The 24,448-nt window shown below is 41.2% G+C and overlaps 2 protein-coding genes across 2 annotated transcripts in view; both read right to left on the reverse strand.

Moving 5' to 3' along the window:
- Positions 1-1,539, reverse strand: part of xpo4 (exportin 4) — a 63,946-nt gene extending 62,407 nt beyond the window's left edge. The window contains exon 1 of the mRNA XM_046053993.1: positions 1,383-1,539. Within this exon, the coding sequence (XP_045909949.1) occupies positions 1,383-1,475 (93 nt within the window). The 5' untranslated portion in view covers positions 1,476-1,539. The remainder of the gene's footprint in view (positions 1-1,382) is intronic.
- Positions 1,540-2,283: 744 nt separating this feature from the next.
- The window catches only part of lats2 (large tumor suppressor kinase 2), a 32,180-nt gene continuing 10,015 nt past the window's right edge, over positions 2,284-24,448 (reverse strand). Inside the window, exons 3-9 of the mRNA XM_046053651.1 lie at positions 12,285-12,417; positions 10,552-12,152; positions 8,806-9,033; positions 8,200-8,554; positions 7,906-8,088; positions 7,621-7,727; positions 2,284-6,839 (exon numbers count right to left, since the gene is read on the reverse strand). Of these exons, the coding sequence (XP_045909607.1) occupies positions 6,276-6,839; positions 7,621-7,727; positions 7,906-8,088; positions 8,200-8,554; positions 8,806-9,033; positions 10,552-12,152; positions 12,285-12,417 (3,171 nt within the window). The 3' untranslated portion in view covers positions 2,284-6,275. The remainder of the gene's footprint in view (positions 6,840-7,620; positions 7,728-7,905; positions 8,089-8,199; positions 8,555-8,805; positions 9,034-10,551; positions 12,153-12,284; positions 12,418-24,448) is intronic.

Below are 24,448 nucleotides of genomic sequence, written 5' to 3' on the forward strand. Positions count from 1 at the left end.
ACAATGTCCACAACTGTATATCAAAATGTCTGTGTAGGTACGTGGAATCACATATAGGTAATCTGATGTTTACCACAAAGGATTATGTAGCCTAAAAGATTAAAGTCAAACTGGAAGTATTCATTTGAGGCGTGCAACCAATTCACAAAATTCACAATCTGATTAGACATGTTGACCTATATCTTATGCCCCCCCCCCCCTTCATATCCATCTCTTTACTCTACAATAAAGGCAAAAATGCCAAACATAATCTTTAAAAAAAAAAAGGAGTATGAGTACAACATCTGGGTGAAAGAACAGAGTTTAGTTTTGAGCTGTTTCAAGTGGCTCCAAAGCAGCATAATAGATGACATATTTTAAAAGCAGCGCTTTATCATGTAATAAAATCAACCTGAAACAGATATAATATTAACCAGTGTACTTTGACTTAACCATAAATCCACAATTTCTATTAAATCAAGAGCCATGTACTGATTAGTAAAATGTGATGTTTACTGTTACACCCCTGGTTAATCTACAAACACAAATGTATACAGTTACATTGTGATTCACACAATGTCTAAAACGAGACATTCAGAAGACACCTGCTGTCTATAATGTGAATCACCGGCCATACGTGTGTTTGTGTTGACATAAAGCCACTAAATCTCAGTCAGTGTCATCTTCTAAAAAAGGACAACAATGTCCAGTTTAACCCCCCCAAAGCAAAGGGAAAGCAAAATGGCAGAAAGCAACAGCTAGTTAGCTAAATTCACCCAGCACACAGAGACTCATGACATGCACATGGTTAGCCACTTGCTCTTAGCTTGTGTATTCAGCGTAATATAGTCCAACGGAGGCTGGAGGGTGTTCAGAGACAAACACTTGATGTAAATTAGTGTTTTGGGGGGATACAGAAGAAGCTAAAGCTACACACCGAGTGAATCAACAGCGTGTTTATGCGAGCAGCACCGGGATGCTCTAACTGTCTCATGAGTGCAATAAAACTTGATGCAACGTTAACGGCTGGAAAAGGGACAGCGACACGAACCGTTCAACTTTCTGGAGCCACATTGGAAAGTGTCCAAACGTGGGGTTGGAGGGGAGGATATTTTTTTTAGGGTGGTGGCGGTTTCTGAGAGGAAGGATGAAAATGAAAACGGGGGTAGATGATGAGCGGATTATTTTTGCGGGATGGAGCCAGGCAAGGGAAGGGAAGGCAAGGCAAGGCGCCACGCATCGCTCACATATCGTTTCTGTTAAAAACTGAACACATTCAACAACAAAAACCGAGAAGAAACAAACAACCGCGGGGGTTCCCAACCGCCAAACTCCACCCGTGACAAAGTTAAGATATATGTGCCGCCCTTCTCATGGCTATAAAACAACGCTGAATATCTCACCATTAAAACTTTGGCAGCGCTTTCCAGCTGTGTGATCACTTCTGGTGCACCGACCGCCGCCATCATCGTCGTCCCTCTCCAATGACGCGCCATGCGCTCTGCATTGTGGGATTACTGCGCTGGTACCCGGCAGGGTTCAACCCCAACCGACCCTAAACCCGGCAACTTCAGAGGAGTTATGTAATCCAGAGAAGAAGACATTTACTCCAACTCAAGACGTGTTTTTTTTTTTTTTTTTTTTAAGTCCTGTTCGCTTCAGCAAAAATATTACAATGAAAGTTGTGTAATCTGTAATGAACAGACATTTAAATGAAAACATAGTATCTAATTTACTTATGTGAAAATATGAAGCACAGGTTCCCAATTGAGTAATCAATAGATATAAATTAGTTCCACCTCGACCAGTGTTTACATTAAAGTGCTGCTTTAATTTTAATGCATCAGCAGTGGTGGAAAGTAACACAAGTACATGTACTCAAGTACAATTTTGAGGTACTTGTAGTTTGCAGATAATACTACTAAATGTAATAAACAAATAACATCTGATGTATTATTACAGGTCAAGATAAAAGTGTATTGAACTCTGTGAAAATTCACATGCATGTATGTAAAATAATAGATATTAGCCCCACCATGTCTATTTATTAAATGCAAATACACAAATAATAAATGAACAAAGGGGTATGCAAACTGAATTCAGATGGATTTACTCTGGAGGGATGACAGACTGTATATCACATTAAATTCACATGGTATACAACAGATGTTTATTCATGAGCTAAATTTTTTCAATATGTGATCTAACTGTCAAGCTATGACAGGCCTAAAACTAACAATTAGAAAGGATAATAAAGTTAATATATCACCTTTGGCACACTAATGGACTGAAATAAAGCACAAGTTCATGTTGGTTAATTTAATTTATACATACATTTTACACACAAGGACTGTGAAAGCATTTTTACAAATTCTCAGTTCATACATGAATGTAAAAAAAGATGGCTGTCCACATTACAACATCTATAATACTGCGTAGACATGGATTTTTGAACATTAGCACAAGGGAAATTGAAAAAAGGGGGAAAAAGATACAAAAAATATGTATATCTGTATAAATATAAATTCAAGAGTAAGAATTGTATCATACTTTAAGGAGCATCAAAGACAACAAGAGACTCCTTAGAGTAAATGAAAAAGGATACATAAGTAAGTCTCATGAAGAAATCAGATCGGAGCATATCAAGTCAGTCAAAGATTGTCAGTCATCACTGTCTAACCTTAGAAATTGAAAAGAAAAAAAACATATCCAGGAACAACCTCACACTTTGTGAAACACAAACACTCTGCAGAGAGCTGTGGCTCACGTAATAAAGCTATTTTTAATGAAGCAGTCCGTCCTGGTCAATGTAGATTGACAACGCAATCAATGAGAGGTTTAAAGAGGTGGAACGGTGTCTGGGGAAGAGTGAAAAAGCAACACCTGTCTGCCTTAATCTCAATGATTGTGCCCTTGAGCAGGGCACTTAATCCATTATGGATCCAGTGGTGCTGCTCTGTAGAAGACTATGGTTTATCTGGGCAGCTCACAGACAACACTGGCTATGTTTACATGCAGAATTTACTGGCTTTAGTCCAGTTTGAGCCACCATTAGACATTCATGAAAAACAGCAAAAAAAAAAGGTTCTTTCACATAGTGATTACGTTAATTTTTTTTTTGTATAGATGCAACAAATCAGTCAGTCTGTGATATGAAATTAAAAATTTGAACAATCAAACTCAAATAAAACCAGCACCTTATTAAATTTCAACATAACCTGAGTTGGAACATTGTACAGCGGTGAGGACCCTGTTTCCCTTTCCTAAAACTATATGTTGCAGAAATACATTGAGTTACAGAAAAGTGGCATCTAATTGGATTTCCTTGTGATTTTAAGGGCAAAGAGACAACTTAAGATTACACATCTCATTAGTCTCAGATGTCAGGCATTGTAATTTATTTTTGCGCCCACAATTTTCCTCCCTTTCTACCTTATCTAATTATATTTATTGTAAGTTACTGACAAGAATAAGATTGATTGTTGGTGCGTGTAAACAAAGCCAGTGTGAATGTGAGACATCAACTTCCCCAGATCAAGAATAATAACAACAGGTAAAAGAGGTCTGTGAAAAAGAGATGGTGATAAGGCAATCGTTTAGGATTGTGCTGCTCACTTTAGAACACAAGGCACATTTACAGAAAAACAAACTTTTAATACATTGTCAAGCAAAAAAACACAAAAACAAACAAACATCAAAATCTTCTGTAACAAATCTGAGCCACACATTTTTCATCATTCTGCCAGTTGTGCATCAGAGAATCACTCAAAGACTTCTTTAGCATTCCCAGTCATTAAGTCAAATTCAGAATACTGTTGGAACTGTTTGGTGTTATAATTGACCAAACCGTTCAGTTTGACTCAAAGAGACCAGTTACTGTTTACTGATTGTCAATAAGCAAGAAGATACTGGGTGACAGCGTCGTCTGCTGGACAGCAGAGCTCTAATAAAGAACATGGCACAGATCTGTAGCAAAAGTATACAGTTAAACAACACTCAAACTTGTGGTCATTTTGGATAAATAGAGAAAATGTACCAAACACTTTGCAGAAGTCTAACCATTAGCAATTTTGTAAAATAGAGAAAACTAGTCTGTTTTTTTTCTCTTTCAAATTACATAATCTCAAGACAACCTGCCTCACTCCTCCTCTTCCTCTAACTTGTATCTACTCTGTTCCATCTCTTTTCTGAACCAGAATCCTTAACACCCTACTCTCCTACATCCAGGGCCAGCCCGACTGCAGGAGGCGAAGAGTATTCTATGTTCTGCAAACACTGATCACCACTGTTGTCTCCTTCGTTATCTAGCGGCGATACACACCCCAACATTCAATTAGAAAAGGCACACAGCTCTTTACTTTCAAAACCCAAGCACACTCGGCAATTAAGCCAAAAATTCTTTAAGCCACAACAAAAGAAAACAGGTACAAATGTAGTAACAATTATAATAATATTGTGAATAATATTAACCACAATAATAAGCAGCATGTTGTAACTGAAAAAAGAAAAATATATATAAACCAATATATTTGTACATTTCAGTACTAAACGTTCAAAAGGATATTAAGTGTTTAGAAAACTATTTATATAATGGTTTTTTTTGTATTGCACATAGTCATACTATCATGTTTGCTGTTGTAAGAACGTGTTGCGTTGTGTTTTCATGACTGCCTCCAGAAGATACAGGAAGCCGGTTATGTTACAATGCAACTGTGGGATTGATCTTTGCAAAATAGCTGTGCGTGTGTGTATTAGAACTTTTCTCAGTCAGAAACATACTCAGCCCAGCCCGACCCGCCGTGTTCAGGCCTGTCAAAGTCTGGCTCTGATTCCTTTTAATTCTCTTCAATCAGGTTGGGTTTCATTCCATTCACCCGTTTTTTTCCCCTAAAATAAAGAATGGGAAAATATGTGTTGTAACAAGTAACAAGAGAGCAATCTTTCCATCTGATCCAATTCTTCCTATAATTTATGAACAGAAATCCACTGCATTTCAGGCTTACAATAATATTTCTTGTTTTAATAAGGCTTGGGCTCAATAAAGGCTACAGTGGTTCAGTGTTGGATTGGGCTAGATTTCTCAAACTCTACACATGCCCTTTGTGCCTGTGTAGATTTAACATTTTTTGTAGGTGAATATTGAAATGGTAAGCTAGAATAGGAAATCAGTAACAGGAAGTATTTTTATGAACTCACGGATATTTGTAACAGCAACCATCTGAGGGAAGAAGGATCAGGCTTTCATCTTAACAATAAAACATTACACTGACCTACAGTTGGCACAGAATTAGGCATTTGTGGATATAAATGATAGATGGAGCAGCCAAAAATATTCTATTTGGTTAAACTGCAGAAATTTAAATTAATGACAGAGAAATATTTAAAAATTGAAAACTGAATGCTGCCAAAGGATGCACATTCTCTGTCACACAAGAGGGCTGCTAAACAGTTTCTCTGTGGGTGAACACGAGGAATTTTGGAGAATTCATCATCTAGTCTGTGCCAACATCTTGAAACTTCAACACTGGACACTGAAATATACCTGCAAACACTGTCTTTAACTAATTGATAATAACCGTGTGTGAGTGTGTGCACGTGCATGCATGTGTCTTTGTAGCTTATTTAGCAGCTGTGATAGAGGTGTGATGCTTATTCAGTCCCCCGCCCTCAACAATCAACAAGTAAACTGGTTCCACTCTTCTCACTGCTGTGTCCAATATTCGAGTGTAAAGCAGCTCAGGTAGAACAGGAAGCAGCTCCTGTGTCTGAACGTGACCATGGAGGTGTTTCAGACATCCGTAAGACACAAGGGTGGAAGGAATGGGTAAAGAAACTGCTGGAAGAACCAGAAGCAGTCCTCAAATTAGAAATCTTGTCTGTAATCCAGACATCCTTTCATTCCCAAGAATATTAACTATTTCCTTTCAAGCTGTACAGTTTCCAAGTCTTACTCTTCCAACCGCACATGCTTCACCCTTGATGCAATCAGTCACATAAAGAATGTTGTTTTTTGGTCCCGGATCAGAGGAGCTTTGTATTTAAAGCCATTGTGGATGCACTATAAATTCCACAAGGTGGCGATGTTCATCAATTCTGCTCCTGCAACTTAACAATCACACATGCCAGATATGCAAAAAAAAAACACTCAGACACACATGTGTAGCGTACACATCAATGCACACGGACACATACACAGAAAAAGAGCAGTGGCAGGTTGGAGGGACATGAGCTAAATGATGAGCATTAGTCGGCAGTAATAAACACACAACGCTCAGAAAGCCTGTCAGTCTGCAGCTCTAGACGTACACCGGTTCACATCCCTCCCCCTGCTCTCCCTCCTCCTCCTCTTCATCATCCTCTTCCTCTTCCTCCTCCTGTTCTTGTTCATCCTCCTCTTCTGTGCCCATGCAGGTGGCTCCGGTGACGCTTGACGACCCACTGCTAGCCTCAAGTGGTTTAGGGTAGCGGAAGGGGCAGCCATTGTCATCGAAGAATCTGCGGAAGGTGAACTCGTAGAAAGCATGCTCTGGGTGTTTCCCATGCGGGGAGCAGAGCATGTCCAAGGCTCGGGTGCTGTCCCCGCTGTCACTCCACGCCCCGGGAACGCCCTCCTCCTCCACGGGGTCGAAGTTGGATGTGTCCATCGGGTGGGCGATCTTGGGCCGGTAGGGGGCGGGTTGCTGCCGCAGATTGCTGGAGAAGTCCATCTGGGCGAAGAAGGGGTGAGCCTTGATCTCACCTGCGCCATTGGCACCCACACGATCCTCTGCAGAGCAGCAGAGACGGCCAATGATGTCGACAGCCTCAGGGCTCAGTTTGACCTGGGCAGGGACCTGCAGTGTGCTCTCCCAGTTAATGACCTGTGGAGGGGAGACACACACACATACATGAGGTTTCCACAGCTACAGTAAAGTCAGATGCAGATGTTTACTGCCATCATTAATCTGTTAGATTCACATCTACTATTTTTCAAGAATTAACTTTCAAAGTCTTTAAACTAATCTGAACTTTTACAATTTTAAATGACAATTGGGCAAACTACACCCTACACCCCATAAAATATTAAATCAGGTCATATTTGGGCTAGTAAAACTCTGTGGTAGTTTTAGCTCATATTTTATTCAACTTCTCCCAGTTTAGATTGAACTGTAGCCTCTTAGGATGCATCTCTCCATTAGCACAATATTAGTGATTTCCAGCCCCACTGGTCCAGTCCAGCAGATGGCAGCAACATGACAAAAGAGGAGCAGTAAGCTGGCTGGTAGGCTAAACGGCTGTTGCCCCAAGTCCGAAGTTTGTTTGATTTGATCAAACCCTCAGTGCCTGTATCACCACCAAGGTAAGAAATCACCAGTTACCACTGCTCTCGATGCAAGAGCCGCATCTGTGTAAAGACAATTTCCTGTAGTTTTCCTGCTGCGACTGAATTGATCCAAGGATGACAATCATTCATCCATCCACCACTCAATGATTTAATTTCTAAATCTTGACATACTTACTTGACTTAAGCCATTGACAAATTGTCTTCAACCTCACTCAGTAGTTGGCAGTTCTTTTGAGATCTCCCCAGTTGAGCCCACTCCCAGACATTTTCTAGACAATTCATTAATCAAAGCGGGGATATTTTTCTTCTTCACTGACCTTAATCTGAGTCTCTGTAGGCGTGGGGGCCAGGAAAGGCGGCTGTCCCACCAGCATCTCAAACAGGATCACTCCCACGCTCCACCAGTCACACAGCTGGGTGTAACCTGCACACAATACACAAATATCAGATTCATATGCAAGTGCTCTCGCTTTAGAGACAAACATAAAGCAAAATCCAGTTTTATACATATTTGTACGTGACTTGTACTGTACTTGTTTCTATTGTGTTGGCTCAATATTTCAGCCCAGTCTGATTAAATTATTCATCGTATTCTCAATCACCTTTGCGCAGCAGCACCTCTGGTGCGATGTAGTTAGGTGTTCCCACCAGGGAGTGAGCGAGGCAGCGCTGGTGCTGCCGGTTGGCGCGCTGCTCCAGTGTCATCAGCCGGTCGCCGCAGCGGCAGTTAGACACATCGTCCCAGAAGTCACTGGGCTCCATGCTGTCCTGTCTGACGTGGCTCCCTGGATACAGAAGAAGGGGAGCAATGCGGTTATAATCCAGCCAGAAAACAATGACCTGGATTAGCTGGATGGGAAAGTTAATACTAGAGCACCTGTCACAAACTGCCTCACCTTTCTGGTAGTATTTGGAGTTGTGCGTCCAGCGGAAGCCTGTGCAGAGGCCAAAGTCCGTCAGCTTGATGTGTCCGTCCAGGTCAATGAGGATGTTGTCAGGCTTGATGTCGCGGTGGATGAAGCCCATCTTGTGGACGCTCTCGATGGCCAATGTCAGCTCCGCTACGTAGAAACGCGCCAGAGGTTCAGGGAAGACGCCCATTCGGATGAGCAAACTCATCATGTCTCCTCCGGGGATGTAGTCCATGACGAAGTAGAGGCTGTCACGGTCCTGGAAGGAGTAGTAGAGACGCACCACCCACTCGTTGTCTGCCTCAGCCAGGATGTCGCGCTCTGCTTTCACGTGAGCCACCTGCACCAAAGAAAGGTCTCATTTGAAATAGTTTGCATAACAACATGTCATCACATATTTAAATAACAGCAATAATATCTGCACAGGCACAAACTGGCTGTTCCTCATTAGTGATGGATCAATATTCTATGTACAAACGTGGTAAACAGGTGAATGCCTCTATGTAACTAGTACAAAAGCACAGGCTCTAACTCGAAGACTTCTTCAAAACTATTACTATGTACTTAATGAAGAAAAATTTATTAAATCACCTGGTTGCGGTTGAGGACATCTTTCTTGCGCAGTGTTTTCATGGCATAAAGTGCACCTGTGTCCACCTTACGTGTAAGACACACTTCACCAAAGGCACCTATGCCCAATGTCTTGATTTTGACAAACATGGACTTATCCATTTTGGCACGGCGTAGCCTGTTGTAGTTGGACTCTTTCTGATTCAGCATCTTCCTCATCTGTTCCTGCTCTGCTTCCGATAGGCCAGCCTGGGTAGGAAGGACAGGGGTTAAGAAAGATGTTGAGGGGAATAAACGATTATCCGTCATTTATTTTTGGCCAAGAAATGTGCCGTGTGCTGAACCCAGTGCCCTGAACTTTGTTGTAGCTAATTCTGTTACCTAACTGTTTGGGATGAGGCTGTAGTATTTTTTCTCCTAAAAAATGCCTTTCAAGTCAAGTAGGTCAAAAGAGCAGAGGCCAGAGTCATGACTCAGGACAAGGTCATGCAAACAGTATGACCTCACTGACTTCTCAATCCAAGACAAAAGTCTTGTTGTCCAAAACAAAGTCCTGAGGGAGAATTCTCTGGATGACAACATCTTGGACATCACTGCTCCACACAACTCATTATCATGCACTCTTTAACTACAAATTACTTTTAATTTACTCCTGACCATTTTCCAAACCATGTAGATGAGTTTTTTATTATTGATTTCAACCTAAAGAGAGCTAGTGTTTTAATGTTCTTTCAACACACTATGAAAATGACAGACATTCAAAGCTTGCTGGAGACAGAATAGTCTTCATAGTTTCATATCTTTCAGTATCGATAAGTATCAAATTGTTAAAAGCAGATTTTAGCTCCTGAGTTAAAGTTGAAAGAAACCTGATGGTTAATTGTGGTTTAAACTTTTCTTTATGGTCAACACTTGATGCCAAACAGTGGATCACTTCACAAATCAGAGGTAGATCATTCAAAACAATTATGATAGAATCGTCAACAAATATGCATGAGTAAATTAAGTAAAAGCTTTTTTCAGTCCTTTTTCCTCAACAAAATAAACATCTTAATAAAAGTCCTAATTCGTGTATGATTCAAGCATTTATTGAATATTTATTGAACATTTGTTATATTGTTATTGAAAAACTTTATATCGTGATAATGACTGGTACTGTTTTATTGTCCAGCCCTAAGTGAAGAATTTACTGCTATTATTTATTTGTCTAAATGTTACAAAGTTGATGCAGTCCAGAATGTCTGAGAACTTATGGATGCCTACTCTACTAAAATGCGCCACACAAAATTGTAAATCTGGATGTTATATATGTTTATAAAAATGACAAATGTTGCTGCTTGCAAAATCATCAGTAAGTATCATCATAACTTTGACAGAAAGATACACATGCCAGCCATGTTTTCCACTACAATGGATCTCAAGAAAGTTTGAAGTCTGTTAAAGTTGATCTTAATATTTAAACAGCTGACTGGAATAGATTCAGTCTGAAAGCTTATGGTCTCCTTTGGAAAATGGTCTGCAAAAATGTATACACAATTTATAGTTAATGGGCTGAAACATTCAAAACCACTGGTGCGCTTCTCTAATTTGAAGATGCTTTCCAGCAAAACCAAACGTTTGAATGAGATTGTTCAAAAAGCTAAACAAGGATTAAAAGTTCAAAGTCAGTTTAACAAAGAGGCCTTCTCATTGCCTTCCGTTTGTTCTTAAGATGATTCAGCAACTTACTGAGTTTGTAACAGAGCAGGGAGTTCAATAAAGTCTTACCTTGGACATCTCTTGTTCCAGCTGAAGCCTGCGATTCAGTTTCTGCTGGTGGGTCTTCATCACATTCTCTATGTGCTGCTCCATGTAGAACTTAAAAGCGAAAGGTGAGTAAGTCTTGATGCGCGACTCTCTCTTCTCCTCATCACGCCCATTCTTCCTCACAGGAACAGGTGATGTCTGGATCTGCTTCTTGTCTTTCACTGTTTTTTCTCCCTTGCCCATCTTTGTCTTCTCTTTTACCTGCTGGCTCTCCTCGGCCTTTCCGCTCCCTCCACTGCCGCCATGTGTGCTTCTGACAGCAGGGTTGCAGAGATCCTGAGCTCCACACACGACTCCGGATCCTTCCATGGCCCCTGGCTCGCCAGCTGCCCCAGACATGAGCAGGTTTTTGGGGTAAGGTGGTGGTGGGCAGCGTGGCTCCTGAGAAGGCTCAAGGGAGTAGGTCTCCTCTGGCATGTAGGCCAGAGGCTCTGCTGTGTCCTGGGCCTGAGCAGTCATCCAGCCGGGGTGACAGGGTCCCACAGCTGTCTTGGGCTCAGGCCTCATCACACGGATACTCTTGACTGGCTGTTGGATAGGCGGGGATGTTACAGCTGTGATGGTGTTAGGAGGGCCCAAGGAGGGGTCCTGTTTGCCAGCTGTGGGGGGTGCAGCCATCGCAGGCCGGACACCATTGGGCCCCACAGAGCGACTGTTGAAAGAGTTGGTTCTGCTGGGGACACGCACTTCCCCCCTGAATGGGCCCTGGGGCTGGGGTTGCCTGGCTGGAGGGGCCCCTTCAGGACCTGGAGGCCCCGCCCAGTGATGCTCATACAGGTCCAGGTTAAGGCTGGCCCTGGACGGTGTCATCAAGCCTTGGGGCATATCGGAGAAGTCAGGGCCCATCCCTGCCACCCCACCTGGGGAACGGGACATCATGTGGACCTGGTGGGAGGTGGGGCTTGCCTGGCGTGGGTGGGAATGAGGAGCCAGGTACAGGTTAGCTGGGTACCCTCCCCCTCCTCCTCCTGGACCATTCTGGCCCATGGCCCCTTTCCCCTGCATGTTGACGTAGTTCTCTGGGGGTGCCATGGGAGGCGGTGCCATCTTGTTCTGGAAGGAGGCAGTCCTCTTGACTCCATAGCCTGCAGGCTCCATCATATGTGGCCTGGCATGGCCATAGTCATAGTGGGGGCCTGGAACAGGGCCTCCTGGTGGCTGAGGCTGGAGCTGCAAAGGCTGACCAGGGACATTGTAGCTCATCATGGGCCCGTGCTGCTCCATACTGCCAGGGTAGCCCTTCTGCTGGGCCCCTGGGGGGTACATGGTATTGGCTGGGTTGCTTTGTGTCGACATCACTGCTGGATAGGTGCCCATACTGGGAGGTCGACCCATTGGGTTCCCCATGGCAGGGCCCTGTGCTGTACCATTTGGGGGCATCATGTAGTTCATTACAGGGGGAGCAGTCATGTAGGGTCTGGGCATCTCACCCTCAGGGCTATATCCCCCTGCCCCATCATACATGGGAGCTCCCATCTGGTGGTATGGTGGCATGGGACCTGCCTCACCTGAAGCCTCTAATGCAGGTCGGTGGTCCATTGAGTTTGGCATGCCAGCTTTTCCTGAAAAGGCAAGGAGTAAGATCACTCATTACATCAATTCAATAAGCACATACAATAACTATATGTAGTGAGAAGAAATGAAGAAATAAAAATCCACTGGCTAAAGTCAACTTATTGCGGTTGTATCATTACCTGGTGAAGTCTGCTTGATGACACGGACGATGAGTTCATTGCGAGGGTCAAGGTAGCCCATTTTGCTGATGTACTCTAAGGCTGCTTCAATGTTCCTACTTCCTGTCTGTTTTAGTGCCCGCACTGCCATTTCCTGTGAAGCACACACACGAACAAAAAAAATAAATAAATTGATGATGTTGACACCCTTTTTTTCCATCATTCAACAAAAGAAGTCAAGGTTTTGAAATGCTTAATGTTATCTGAACACAAATAGCTGCACAAGAGCTTTGCCTAAATAAAGAGTCTAAAATTGGCAAAATTTTAAAGAATGGCATAAATAAAAATGACTACAATCTGGTCAGACATTCTGTGGCTTTTTTTCAGACTCAAACATACATGCCTAAACAAAAGCTTTAAAAGACAGTGCTGCAGGTATCTGCAATTAAGTGCACAAACACAAACATGTGCATGGCTGCTACAAACGTGAATTAAAAATGAGAATAATCTGCCTTGAAGGTGTTCAAGGCAGAAACCCAATATAAAAAACATAATATGTAAATAAATAAATAAAAAATACACAGGGTGCTGAAGCACCTGCATCCTCTCAATGTGGGGTCACATACCAGTGACTTCCTGTGCCTGCCACAACACTACTACTATTGGAAATCGAAAAATAATTTCTAGAAGTGGAAATATAGATAAATGGGAAACGTTTACTATAAGTTTTATTGTTTTTACTGACAATTCCATTTTTAAAACATGACTGAAAAAACAAACAATTGAAACTTGAGAAATTGAAATGGTTATGGTAGGGGAAAACGATGAGCAAACAGACCCTTAGTTGGCATTCAAAGAAAACTGAGTCAAAACAATTATTTTACAGTCGCATGATAATTTGCAATTATTGAATGTAAATGATTCAGTAGTTTTAGTCTAGCAACAGAGTGTGTTCCTGTGTGTACCTCAGTGGCACTAACAGACAGCCTTTACTGAAAAAGACCACAAAAAGCTCCCTTTAATGGACCACACTGGTTCTTCTGTAAGTTTTAGCCCATTTAACACTAACTTTATTTTACTACCCACCATTTTCCAAAGTATACTATAGTATTTTTATTTTATTTTTGCATGCAGTACTTATTCCTTTCCTGGGTTTTGTTCATTTCACTATGGTTTAAAAATCAACAGAGGCTCAAAACTTCATTGAGAGCAGCAAAGTTCATGTCACCTTTGTTTTCAGTCAGTTATGTTGTAAGATTGAGTTAAGCGCTGACTGATCTATGCTATGTTGTCAGAAAACCAAAGACAGAAGACCAACAATAACACATGGATATTATGAAAAGGATCATGAGAATTTGGAAGCATACTGTATTAAAAGATTCCCGTTTGGAAGCCAACGGGAGTTTCCCGCCATCAATAATGCACCACCCAAATTATTATTATTATTATTATTATTATAATAATATTTAGTTTGCACGAGATACTAAAAAAAAAAAAACACAAAACACTAAAATACCATAGTACAAGGGAGATTGGGGTCTTTTTTGACAACTAAATTAAAGTTAACTATGCGGTCAGGAAGCTTCCATAACTTTGCTTGTAGATGCTATGCATCAAGTTGATTGCATTCCTCTTATTCTTCATGTAAAATAGCATTTTATTTAATTATTTGCCTTTTGGCCAGTTTTTCTCCTCAATTACACCCAAAGGTGGGGCATGGGAAGCTCATCCCAGGCTCTAACAGGTGGGTCACTGTAAAAAGCCTGACGGTATGTAGGTCACCTATGTGAAAAATGTTGGTTAACCACTTTGGCATTTTCTATTAATCAGCTGCCGCGTAATTTATGATTAAGACAGAGCAGCACAAATGTGAAGGAGGTAACATGCAGAGCATTCCTTTCGAGTGTATGGCCTTTTATTAAACAATGCCAGTGGTTCTTGTGTTAATGAAAAGCAGATGACCCTAAAAGCTTTTCAGCTCAAGATTTAGTTTGAAATGTTAGGATTTATAGTTTAAGTAGACTTATATCATAACAAAGTGTCTGAAAGCAGCACCACTGCTTCAGAATATTACAAGAAATAAGTCATCGTAGTGAAACTACAGTAACCTGCGGTGTTATTATATAACATTACTATTTAATAACTTTTTACTTCTAAAAGTTTTAAATTCACCTCATTAGTGTTCTTCATGTCTCCTGTATATGTTGTGCAGTACAAGTATGCATTGAGTTGATCTGACCCCACCTGCAAATCAAAATTCCTTTCGATGGTGTGGTAGGGGAGCAAGACGAGGAACTGCTGCCTTTATCTGTGAACTTTGTTTACATGTTTACTATTGTGAAAAAGACAAACAGGGCAGCAGAGTGTGCGATAAACACAACAAAAACTCTGCCTTTCCCTCTCCAACTGAGCGACCCACACCTAGATGAGGAAATCCCCTCAAACGGCATATGACCTCACAGCAAAGACATTTCAACTCAGACCTCTGCCTGCCTGCTCCTACAGAGCAGGCATTCAGCCCCGACACTCAGGTGCCCCTGCTGGCCACACGCAGTAACAGCAACCACAAACGAAAGTCTTCTGCCTTTTACAGATGACAGGAGGTGAATTTTATTAGGACAGTCACTCATAGGGCCTGAGAGTGTTATGTCCTTGCTTTAAATTACATTACAACAACCATACAGTATAACTAACTGCGGGTGCTTTGGATGTACAATCTACATACATGCATATTTATTACTATATTCTCATTAAATATGTCATTTATATTCAAGCGTTGAGCTGATTCCTCGAGTAAATTCATATTGGGGCAATAGTATGATAATTGCCAATAACTCAATCATCAGTGTCTTAAGTGTATAGTTTTACACCATAAATGTAAAAAAACCTGGTGCTCCTGGTTCTTGTAAGATATCTGACATCAACAGTCTGAATGTGCTGCCAGATATCTTACAAGAACCAGGAAAACTGAACACATTATTCCTACTCTTATATCTTTATTATGGCCTAAAGACAATTTAAGAAGATTTTATCAGCAGGCAAAAGTACCTCCAGTCAAAGGCATTTAGCTACTATGCAGCACACACTTCTGGAAAAACTCATTTCTGCACTGAAACTATTTGTGATAATTGCCAGTTTATTGGGTACACCTAGCTAAAACTAATGCAGCCTAAAACAGTCAATAAATCCTCCCTTCATGACAACATGACATATAACATTGACTTTTTGTTGAAACTGTTTTTAGGTGTTGATTCAACACTCATTTTGGAGGCTGCACTTTGTGGTGCTGCTGAATTGTGTTATATTAACAGATGTTTGTATTATTTTATCCACCACATTTATATCAATAAGGGTAGGCTAAATAACATTAAAATTCTATTCAACTGTTTTTAAAATGTTGTTAAATGTATTTCGACGTATGTAACACACTTTGAATTGTCTTCATAAAGGCTGGCCCTGGACGGTGTCATTAAACCTTGGGACATACAAATTAACCTGCTTAGCCTTCCATGACATATTAGCATAAGCCATTGTATTATTAATATAATGCAAATGAGTACTATGTCATCTAACAACAGAAGAATCATGTCTTTACCATTCAAGTGCAAGAACAGCTGGGGAGAGCAGTTCTATCTCTGTGCAGCCATTTTGTCCCCCTTCTGACTGCGGTTTATCTGACAGGCTGGCCAACTGTACTTGTTGGGAGGAAACAAAATCAAAACAGAAATGGTTTGAAAGTAGGACCATGCAGCAAAGGTGGCACGGTCAATTCTCGAAGCCAGGAAATGCCAAGGCCACATACTTTCTATGCCTTCTGTAACGTGTGGGTCTGTGTGGGGTCCATCACCGTGTGTCTATATACTGTAGGTGTAAACTCACTACACACCTGCTTTTGTGCTCTCTCATTGTATACGCATGCCCCCCCCCCCATCCCTGAGCCCAAAACGGACACACACACACACACACACACACACACACACACAGGAAATGAAGTATAAACTGTGTGTGTGTGTGTGTGTGTGTGTGTCCGTGTGTGTGTCCGTGTGTGTGTGTTACATTCCTTCATAGCCAATAGAGCGTGCCGCCTGCCAGAGCCGCCCAGTAATGTCACATTCTGTCCTTCTCGCACATAGCTTTTCTACCCCGTTTGCTTTCCTCCTGCTTCTCATGCAGGACTTTCTTTCAGATTCTGATTTGTTTAATGGCATGATGATAGTTAGGTTTAGTATTTAGTAAGTTGTACTTTCTTTACAATGTGTAAGTATAGTAATACACGATTAATGTAATTATTAACAAGTGTTTTTGGCATTTCTGCCTTTATAAGACTGTAAATTATAGAGCTGAAATGACATGAGGAGTAAAGCAGATGGAGGCTCACTTGTAACAAATGTCCCCACCCAGCCTCTAACCGGGCAGACTGCGATTACATGATCAAAGTCTAAAGGTGGTGGTATACTCAAAACAAACTCGTACGAACAAGGCGGAAGTGAGAAGTGTTTTGGCTGTTCTGAATGGTCGCACTCGAAGGTGGGGTGAAAAGGGAGGAGTGAGCAGCAATAATTGGGATAACGGTGCACACTTTCAAACAGTCTCTCCTTGAAGGCACTCGTAGTGTTTCACTTAGTTGTTCACACGAAAAGAAACATATAGATGTGTAAAGAATAAAAAGCTTGAGAGAGAAGGTCATGGCCTGCTTACTTTCTCATGTTCATTCACCCGACCAATCACGGTGTGAACTGTGATTGACACAAAGCTCCCAATTCATACTATTCCACTGTTAACCATAACAATAAATGTTTGCATATTACTACATAGCGAACAATAATAAAAATTTAAAAAATCATCATAAAAAAAATAAAAAAGACTATTGGGGGACGTATTGTACAAGAATTGCATGATTTACTAATCGCAGCCATGACACTGTTCAAGAGTGTGCACACATGTAATAATCCTTTTAATGTCCTCAAAACTGTATAGCAAACTTTCCAAACTTCTAATCTTGTTTCATCTCATAACAATGATGCCAAGTGGATATAATACAACCGATATTACTACTGGGTCAATACAATCTCTGTTTATTTAAAAATGTTTGGCATTGGCCTTTAGTTTATGTTAAAGCTTGCTTAGCTCAGTTTCAACAATCAAAACACATCAAAACCATATAGTGACTCCATTTGGAATGTTTTACGATAGGGTATGTGTGGATGTTAGTTGCACTAAAGATACATTTCTCTAAACAGCCAACAAATATGTTTTTACCAGTCTATAAGAAAACATTTCGAGTTCAGTATCAAACCGTATCTCTTTACTTACCAAGAGCTATCTCCAGCAGTAGAAAGTCACGCGAATGCGTACTCTTATTTTGCTTCTTTTTATATTGCTTCTTTTGTTGGCCATCTTTGTGTTTCTGTGACAGTAACTGGGAGAATTTACCTTCAAACTTAGTCCTCAGGACCTCAGAACTGTTACTTTTTCACATCCTTTTGATAAGGTTATTTTGTAAAACTAGAATTCTGGCCAAATCTTACAAATTGTACCTTTACTGATTAAATGTAACAGTGAATGGTGGAATTTCAGATTTATACTAAATACATGACATTTATATAACAATCCTCCTCAAAAATATTTAAATCATTTACAGGAAGAGAAAATAGGCATTGTGATATACAAATACTCAAAAACATATATTTAGCATCTAACAAGAGCTAAATAAACAGTTAACACGGGGACACACAGGATTAGGACTCGCTGTCTCTTTAAATGTTTATCTTTGAGTTGCATTCTTCAAGGCAAAGCCGAAATGTCGGTGCATTTCACCTGACTATCATTATCATCATCATCACCACCGCATGATAATGGTAAGACCCATAGAAGACAAGAGTTTTCTTTCTCTGCTGTCATGACCCCCCCCCCCACACACACACACACATTTTATCTTTTGTATGACAGAATAGTAAACCAACATTTGTAATAAGTATATAATATTTGGTTCAAATCATGACCTCAAATGTCTCAGCTGACATTAAACAGTTCTTAGAAAGAGCGCTATATTAAAATTGACAGATACATTGAACCACTAAAACACAGAAATACACTGATTTTTTTTATTGTTCGTAGCTTCCTCTCTTGGGGGGGGGAAGAGAGAGGGAGAGAGAGAGAGAGCGAGAGAGCGACACACACACACACACACACACACACACACACACAGGGTTGAGGTGGGCCTCGTCAGCCCGACTGTCATGCCGTGGCGGCAGATGTTCCTTGCTCACATTCCTCAGCCCAGGAAGCAGGAATTCAAGCTATTTGCATTCTGGATAGTCTTTCTCCCATCTCTCCCTCTCTCTGTCAAAAATATCCAGGCCACATTCGTTGCAGGCCACAAGCCGCTGAGTTATCCCAAACTCATAATCACCAGCCTACAAACTTTACACACCAACTGCTCTCACAGACTGACATAACAAGCACAAACGCAGGCTGAGTTACTCGCATACACAAACACTCTTATACTAAATCCAGAGTGTCTTTTGATATTAGTAGTCTCTTTGCCCAATTCTGAAACACATTCCAGCATGGGACACTGCAAATCGAAGCCATATGGGGGACGTTCAAGAGTGCAGATCATTTCCATTCAGAGAGCCATAAAACATCCACCGTCTTCATCCTGTCTCCTCCTCAGCTATGGCAGTAATGTGCAAACTGCTCCTCTGCAGACAAAATGAAGCGTACGATGATGCTTAAGTGACGTTACTTCTTAATCACAACTTTTTACAGTCTGAGCCCAGGAAAGCCACGTCCTCTACTCCAACATACAAGCCTTGAACACATACACTGCTTCCAAGTCACATCCTGTTGGCCTTTACATAATCACTCGCTCACACATTGAAGGTTCTAATATGCTTAACGTGCACCGGATTCCTGCCTGGCCGCAAATTGCCCTGCACATACAGTAGAAGGCCTTTGAGGATGGTCAAGCAGTTTAGGGAAGGAAACACTGAACGCTCCCTCCTTCTCTTCATTTCCTTTCTTCCCCTGTCATCTCGATGCGTGGTATGTCACCCCCACCCTCGCTCCCCCTTCAAAACATTTCCTTCTTTAAAAAAAGTGATTATGTAACAAGCCACATTGCTCTGTAATTTGCAGCTGGAGTAGACGGGAGAGACGAAGGAGGAGGAAGACGAGGCTAGCTGATAAGAGTTGAAAAAATAGGGGTGCCTCCAGAAAGGAGGAGGCAAAGGAGAAGTGACATGAGGACTATTCAAGGCAATAGTCGCTGATCTACGGCAGCCATGATGGCTCTAGAATATGCTTGAAAATAAAAATAAAAAGTAGGAGACAGACAGCTTGGTGGCCTAAAACAAATGAGGCTGTCAGTCTGTCAGAAGTCCATCACAGTAAAGATGACCAGAGCAACGGTCCTAATGGGTTATTGATGACAAAGTGTGATGAGAGAAAGGTCGAGAGGTGTGTAAAGATACTTTGTAGTAGTCTGCATTCATGGGGTGTTCCATTTACCTCAGAAGTCAGAGGTCGGTGCTGCGAATGACGTCACATCCGAGTGAAAGGCGTTCCGGTACAACACTAGATTTAATAATAATAATAATAATAATAATAATAATAATCATCCTTATTTGTAGAGCACTTTTCAAAAACAAGTTACAAAGTGCTTAAGTCGGGAATCAAGATTTGATGCCTATGGCCACTGTTAGCAATACCAGCTGTTGCTTTGGTATTATGCACACACAAACACCATAGCAACATGTTTACAGATATAAGTTGGACAGGACTGTGTGTACGACTGATTGAATGAGACACAAATAAGACAGAAGCGCAATCAACAGTATATTACTACAGCTTTCACTACTGTCACTACTGCGATTCTGGTAGCAGCCGTCTTGCATATTAAGGTCGGGGTTGGTGAAGTTCTCCCGACTTATAGAGTCGAAAATTTGACTTAAGGATGTGTTCCAGTTGAAATTTCCGACTTGGAAATTTCGACTCCCCATTTCAAATGGAACGCGCCATCAACATGTTAAATTAGCATCAGAAAAGGTTGAGAGGGAGCTCTCTACCTGAATCAGTGATTTCACCCATTCAAGACAGGTTCTTCTTACCATGTCACCTCCACCGTTTCGTGTCTTTCATCAGAGAAAAGTAAAAGGCTTTACCAAGAAACATTTTCTCTGACATTCTCAAATCAGCCTGCACTTTTGTACAGATTCAGTGGTGTGAAAATAGTTTCCTAGTTTGTTTCGCTTCTTTCAGTTATGTTTCTTGGATTATGAACTCTGACTACAAACTTATTTCCTCTCATGCAGCGCAGATCATGTGTGCATGTGGACGGTCGGTGGGCCATTAGCTGTAGTATTCGCGAGTTCCATCCATCCATCCATCCATCGTCAACCTCAATTTAGGGTCACCAAACAACCTATGTTGTCTTTGGACGGTGGGAGGAAGCCGGAGCACCCGGAGAGAACCCACACAGACACGGGGAGACTCCGAGACGAGTTTGAAACCGCGACCATTTTGCTGTGAGGCCACAGCTATCCACCGGACCACCGTGCCGCCCTATTCGCGAGTTCAACTTTTGACAAACATTAGGTGTTGTGAAGCAGTTGATCGGTCAGCTTTTGTCAGTGCTTGTTATTTGAGGGGGGGGGGGGGACAAAAATAAATAAATAAAAAACACAACATAAATATGCAAATAATTGTATGTGTATGTGTGTCCTATCAATATGTTTTACATCAAACTTTTGTTAATATTAAACAGCCCAATACGCTCTCACATTGTTGCATTTATGTATTTTGATCTAATGTGCTTTTTATTTGAAATAATTTGAGTGAAAACTTTGCCCAAAACTAACAAGTAAAGTATTTCATTCTTGAATACTCACATTTTTATTGGTACAATATTATTGAATTAACGTCAACTATGATTAATCCTTCATTCACTGTAATTAATCGTAATCAAAACAACCTACTGTCTATAGAGACAGAGGGACAAAAAAAAATAAAAATAATAAAAAGACTCTGCAGAAGACAGACCAGAGACAGAGCAGGAGGAGAGGAGACATGTTGGGTGGTGACTCGACTACAGCAAAAGGAACTGTTCCACCCTGCTGCCATTGAATGTTCACTTCCTGTTTGTATTGACTGGCCCCGCACTGCTCTGGGCCATTTACAATGTCGGCAGCAGTGGAGGTCAACTAGCCGGCATTGAAGTCGAGGAAATGGCTGCCAATGGAGCCTGTAAGTTTTTCACAGTTTCTTCTATCCATCTTTGACAGACGTTTGAAATGTGCTAGAGGAGCATTGGTGCTCAAAAACTTTCCTTCTCTCCTGGTCATTTGTCCTTGTTAAAGTATACTATATTTGTGCATTTTCAGAGAAAATAACAGATACTGTATAAACAGGATGGAAAACCAGCAGATTCAGATTTGAACTGGCCAATATCATCAGACAGCATACATACATAAAGGCAATGCCAACAATAATTCTGTGAAAACTGAAAACCTCATAGAGCACGCCCCTTGAAAAAGTGTTTCCTACTAAAACATATCACCATATAAACCTTTAGAGTCATTATAATAACTTTAGAGTCATTAAAAGATAAGTGCTTTAACTGCAACAATCTAAAATATAAATTTTTTTTAAATAATGGACAATTTGAACTCTTTTTACCTCAAACAGTTATTTAAATAAACCCACTGAGATGTGTATAGGAGAGATCCCCCTTTGGTGGAACCACATCCAACAATATGACAAGGCGGCCTAACTATTGGTTTATTCTTTAACAGTGTATTGTATTTTATTTTATAAGCGTATCATATGTTTCCTATGTAAACTTGTATTTTGAGAAGTAGCTAGTAAATATCGTTTTCATTTATTCTACATTTAGTAGAATAAAAAAGTACAATATTTGCCTCTGAAATGTTGTGGAATGTAGTTACTTTCCACCACTGCTACTAAAAACCTACAAGTTCCATGTTAATTAAGGTTTCTAGTGTTTCTAGAGCAGATTTAGAAACATTTAAATCTAAAAATGACTCAATTCCAGCCATCCCGTACCAACCAACCAGGAAATCTTAAATCTAACTGCCAACCTGCGGAAGTGTTACTGGGCAAATGACTGAATCAGCCCTGCAGCGACTACCCACAAACATTCAGTCTAAAATCACAACGAAATGATCACAGTACAGTTAAAATCCAATCACACTTGCCCAGTGAAACATAAAGTTGCAGGTGAAATAATAAACTGCTGTGCCCACTCTTCATTCCCTCTAACGCAGCACACAGTCAGTCTAGGCATGGAAGACAGGTAAACAAGACGCAGAGCAAAGGCCCTGCTATCTGGAAGCAACCAACAAACAATGGGCCTTTTGCTGTAGTAAGTTGAAATCGATTTGAATCGACCCCACTGTAGGATTTCTTCATAGTGCTGTGCATGGGCTTGACCAGAGCATTCTTTACATGCCGAGCTCCATCACAGGTGCCGTCCTCTAACCTCCTCTTTTAACCACTGTGGTACCAAATCTAAACTGGAACAGCCAGTTGCCCCTCAAACCTGACCCATTCAGTTCAATTAAGAGACATTTCCAAGTATGGAACTACCCACAAAGATAAAATAAATAATATTCTAAAAGAAAATATTTTGAGGGTGGATTTGGCTGCTGTAATGACTATGCATGCAGTCATTACAGTAAATGGACTGCACTTATATAGCGCCTTTCTAGTCTAGTCTTGTGACCAAAACGCTTAACACTAAATGTCAAATTCACCACATTCATACACTGATGGCTGAGGTTACCATGCAAGGTGCCAACTGCACATCAGCAACAGAAGCACATACTCACACACAGAGATGGCACAGCTTTCGGGAGAAATTTGGGGTTTAGCATCTTGGGGGTAAGCTGGGGATAGGACCGCCAATCTTCCCATTAGTACGCGACCTGCTCTACCTCTAAGCCATGGCCCCTAAAATCCACTGACTCCGGCTCCGGCACGTTACGGCAGCTTGCGGCTGGCAGAGCTAATTGCAGCCATTATAGTGAATGCTTTTGAGTCCACCAGACGCGCCCGCAGCGCGTCCCAGAAGCGTCAAGCAGCACAGAGCAGATAGAAAGGAAGTCAGACACATAACAGACACAAAAAGAAATCTATTAACTAGTTAGCCTACTTAATCATAGTAGAAGCACAAAATGCAAACACTGCTGCTTGTGGGAAATGTAGCCTGAATTTGACAGAACGAAAGGGTGTCACAGAGAGCCTGAAGAAGGTAGTAGAAGCACAAAAAGGACAAATTAATAAGAAGAAAATAATGTGGGGCAGGCTGCACACTCCGCTGCTGAAACGCTTCCAGTTGACTTTGACGCCAGGCTGTGGACACATCAAAACCGTGGCGCAGCCGTAATTTGCCGTAGCCGGAGTCAGTGGATTCCTGCCGTTAGTGCTCATTCAGTATGACAGACATCCTCACTCATTTCCAGTGAATCTCGTAGCAGAATAAATCTTAGTGGCATGGCATTTTCAAACTGCTAATTCATCTTCCAATAGTACACTGTACTAACAAACACTCACCAATGCAGTCCTCCTTGCACAGTTATAAAATTGAGTTAGTCAACAGTTATAAATATTCAGGTATAGTCATGGACTGTCAACTGTGTTTCAGAACTCATTAGCAACCTGGTTTCTAAGCTTAAGATGAAGGTTGGCTGTCTCTACAGATCAAAATCATGCTTATCCACCAGAGCTAGAAAATAACTGGTGATGGCACTTTTCTTCCCATATCAGATTATGGTGATCTGATATACGAGCGCTTCTGCCCAATGCCTACAGAAATTGGATGTTGTGTATCATTGTGCATTGCGGTTTTTCACGGGCTGTAGCTATAGGACACATCATTGTACTCCTTACTATAAAGCTCAATGGCCCTCTCAATGCAAGAAGGTATAGGCATCGTCTGTATTTCATCTATAAGGCACTTCTTGGACTAGCTCTTACGTATCTGCGTATTTTTTAAGCAAGTACTCAGGGGCATTATGGATTACGTTTTAAGGACGTCCTACACTTGTTGGTCCCCCTTGTCCGTACAGAACTAGGCAAAAAAGCCTTCATGTTTGCTGCCCCTGCTCTTTGAAATCTTCTTCAGAACTCATTGAAACTGACAGTCTTTATTTCTTTTGTTTGTT

This window comes from Micropterus dolomieu, linkage group LG07 (genome assembly GCF_021292245.1).
Source record: "Micropterus dolomieu isolate WLL.071019.BEF.003 ecotype Adirondacks linkage group LG07, ASM2129224v1, whole genome shotgun sequence".
NCBI lineage: Eukaryota > Metazoa > Chordata > Actinopteri > Centrarchiformes > Centrarchidae > Micropterus > Micropterus dolomieu.